General features: G+C 39.1%; 1 protein-coding gene across 1 annotated transcript in view; it reads left to right on the top strand.

The window, feature by feature from the left end:
• The window catches only part of RhoGAP93B (MyTH4 and RhoGAP_KIAA1688 domain-containing protein RhoGAP93B), a 39,136-nt gene that overhangs the window by 10,026 nt on the left and 27,087 nt on the right, over window positions 1-2,023 (top strand). The window contains exon 4 of the mRNA XM_011303275.1: window positions 1,634-1,783. Within this exon, the coding sequence (XP_011301577.1) occupies window positions 1,634-1,783 (150 nt within the window). The remainder of the gene's footprint in view (window positions 1-1,633; window positions 1,784-2,023) is intronic.

Here is a 2,023-nt window from a genome sequence, read left to right as displayed (position 1 = left end):
AATGTATTTTTATTTTTCATTGATATTTATAAATGTCGGTTAATGCTGCCAGTAATTACCGACATAGCACTATTTCTCATATTTTTTTATCGATTTTGACCAGCTGAGTGCGAAAAATAGTATATTATGCACCTCCAGGGAGAAAATGCTTTTTGACTGTGGTACGAATGCTACTTTATGTCCCAAGGGATGAAAAGTGTGATCGAACCGAGCGGAGTGAAGTTAGGATTGTGCTTTTTACTTTTTACTATGTCTACCGATTGAATTATTAAAGTGCCCTAAAAAAAGGGGATTTTTACATTAAAAAATCTAGGTGAGCGCTATTTCTGGATTTTTTCTATTAAACCATGCCCTAGGTGAGAGATAACTTGGTTTTCCAAACTGCTTCTCACGATTTCTCGTCTGGGAATTGGTACTAGATACTTCCCACGCTCGAAAACTTGAAAATCACTACGGAACAATAATATCCGGACTGTTGGGATGCGGTTTTTTTTACTCGTGTGGTTGGCCGCCTCGCCTTCGGCTCGACTCGCCAAACTCGACACAAATAAAAAACCCCATCCCAGCAGTCCGGAAATATACTATCTTTTTCACGGGTTAGCAGATTCATAGCGTATTTTCTGCAATTGCTCACTAATCAATCAATGGAATGAAAATTTTTTAAAAAATGTAAATATTATTGGGCCTTAACCATCGCCATTAATTAAAATTAATCAATTTTTCATTTTTATATTTGAGTTTTCTTTAAAATAGCTTTCCGAATATAATTCGAGTTTCAAAATTAGTCAGATATTTCTAGATTCCCTAGAAACAAAAGAGCTTGTCAAGTTTTACCAAAAAATCTTGAAAACTCGTCACATTTATTTGTTGGCAAAGATTTGAATAAGAAACATCCAATAATGTCGAAGCTCTTGTGGTATTATAACTAATAATTTCAATCCATTCGTAAGCATATCAGCCATTTCTCTGACAGATCACTCGATCGAGGGATCGACTTGTTCACTCGATTGAGTACTGATCGATCATCAGTCGATTGCTTCCTTCGTTCGACTAACCATCGACCAATCCATCCCCTGCCTCTCGATCAGGGCTCGACCAATGATTGACCGAATGAACAAGTCCACCAATAGATCAACGTTATCGATTTACCATCGAGTCGATAGATCACTCGATTAAGCGATTTAGTTGTTCACTTGATCGATTATTGGCTGATCATCGGCCATCCATCCCCTGATCCCCAACCAGGGATCGCCCAAAGATCGAGTAGCCATTGATCGAACAACTGAGTCGATCAATCGATCAATTTGTCATCGACTCGCAATCGAGTGGATAGATTGCTCGATTGAGCGATTTAGTTGTTCATTTGGTGGAGTATTGGCTGTCCATCGGCCGATGCGTAATTTTGTTGGACCAATAATCGATCATCCATCGTCTGACCATTGATCATGGATCTAGCCGGATCGGGGATCAGGGAACAGTCGACCAATCATCGGTCGAATGAACACTTGGATTAATCGGGTTGCCAGTGAGTCACAATCGAGTGATCTGTTAGGGATTATCAGCAGAGTCACCATCGTATATAAAGAATGAACGAAATATTGTTGTTTAACATTGTTGAAATTGGAATTTGCAGACACTGAAGCAGAACACCGAGCCACCGAGTTGCGGTGCTAGTGGGGGTGATAGCCAGGCAACAGAGTCGAGGAGAAAAGAGTCTGTATCAACACAAACACAGACAACGTCTGTTGGAAGATCTTCTAGATATGATCAAGATAATGCAACAGTGAGTTAATCCTTTTTTTAAATTCATCACATCAAAGAGCTTTTTCATTTATTCTGGGGTTAGATGAGTTATCTATGAGCTTTGATGAAAGAAAATTCCGTTTCTGTCATAGAAATTGTGAATGAGAGGGTAAGAAAATAGAATAAGTCCCTTCAATATTTTGGGAACTCGGGAGGGATGAACGGCTGAAAATAGTTTCATTCATTACTGACGAAAATTGCCGCTGGAAAGGAGAAAATA

Source organism: Fopius arisanus, unplaced genomic scaffold (assembly GCF_000806365.1).
Source record: "Fopius arisanus strain USDA-PBARC FA_bdor unplaced genomic scaffold, ASM80636v1 scaffold00002, whole genome shotgun sequence".
Taxonomy (NCBI): domain Eukaryota; kingdom Metazoa; phylum Arthropoda; class Insecta; order Hymenoptera; family Braconidae; genus Fopius; species Fopius arisanus.
This window is presented reverse-complemented; position numbering and strand designations above follow the sequence as displayed.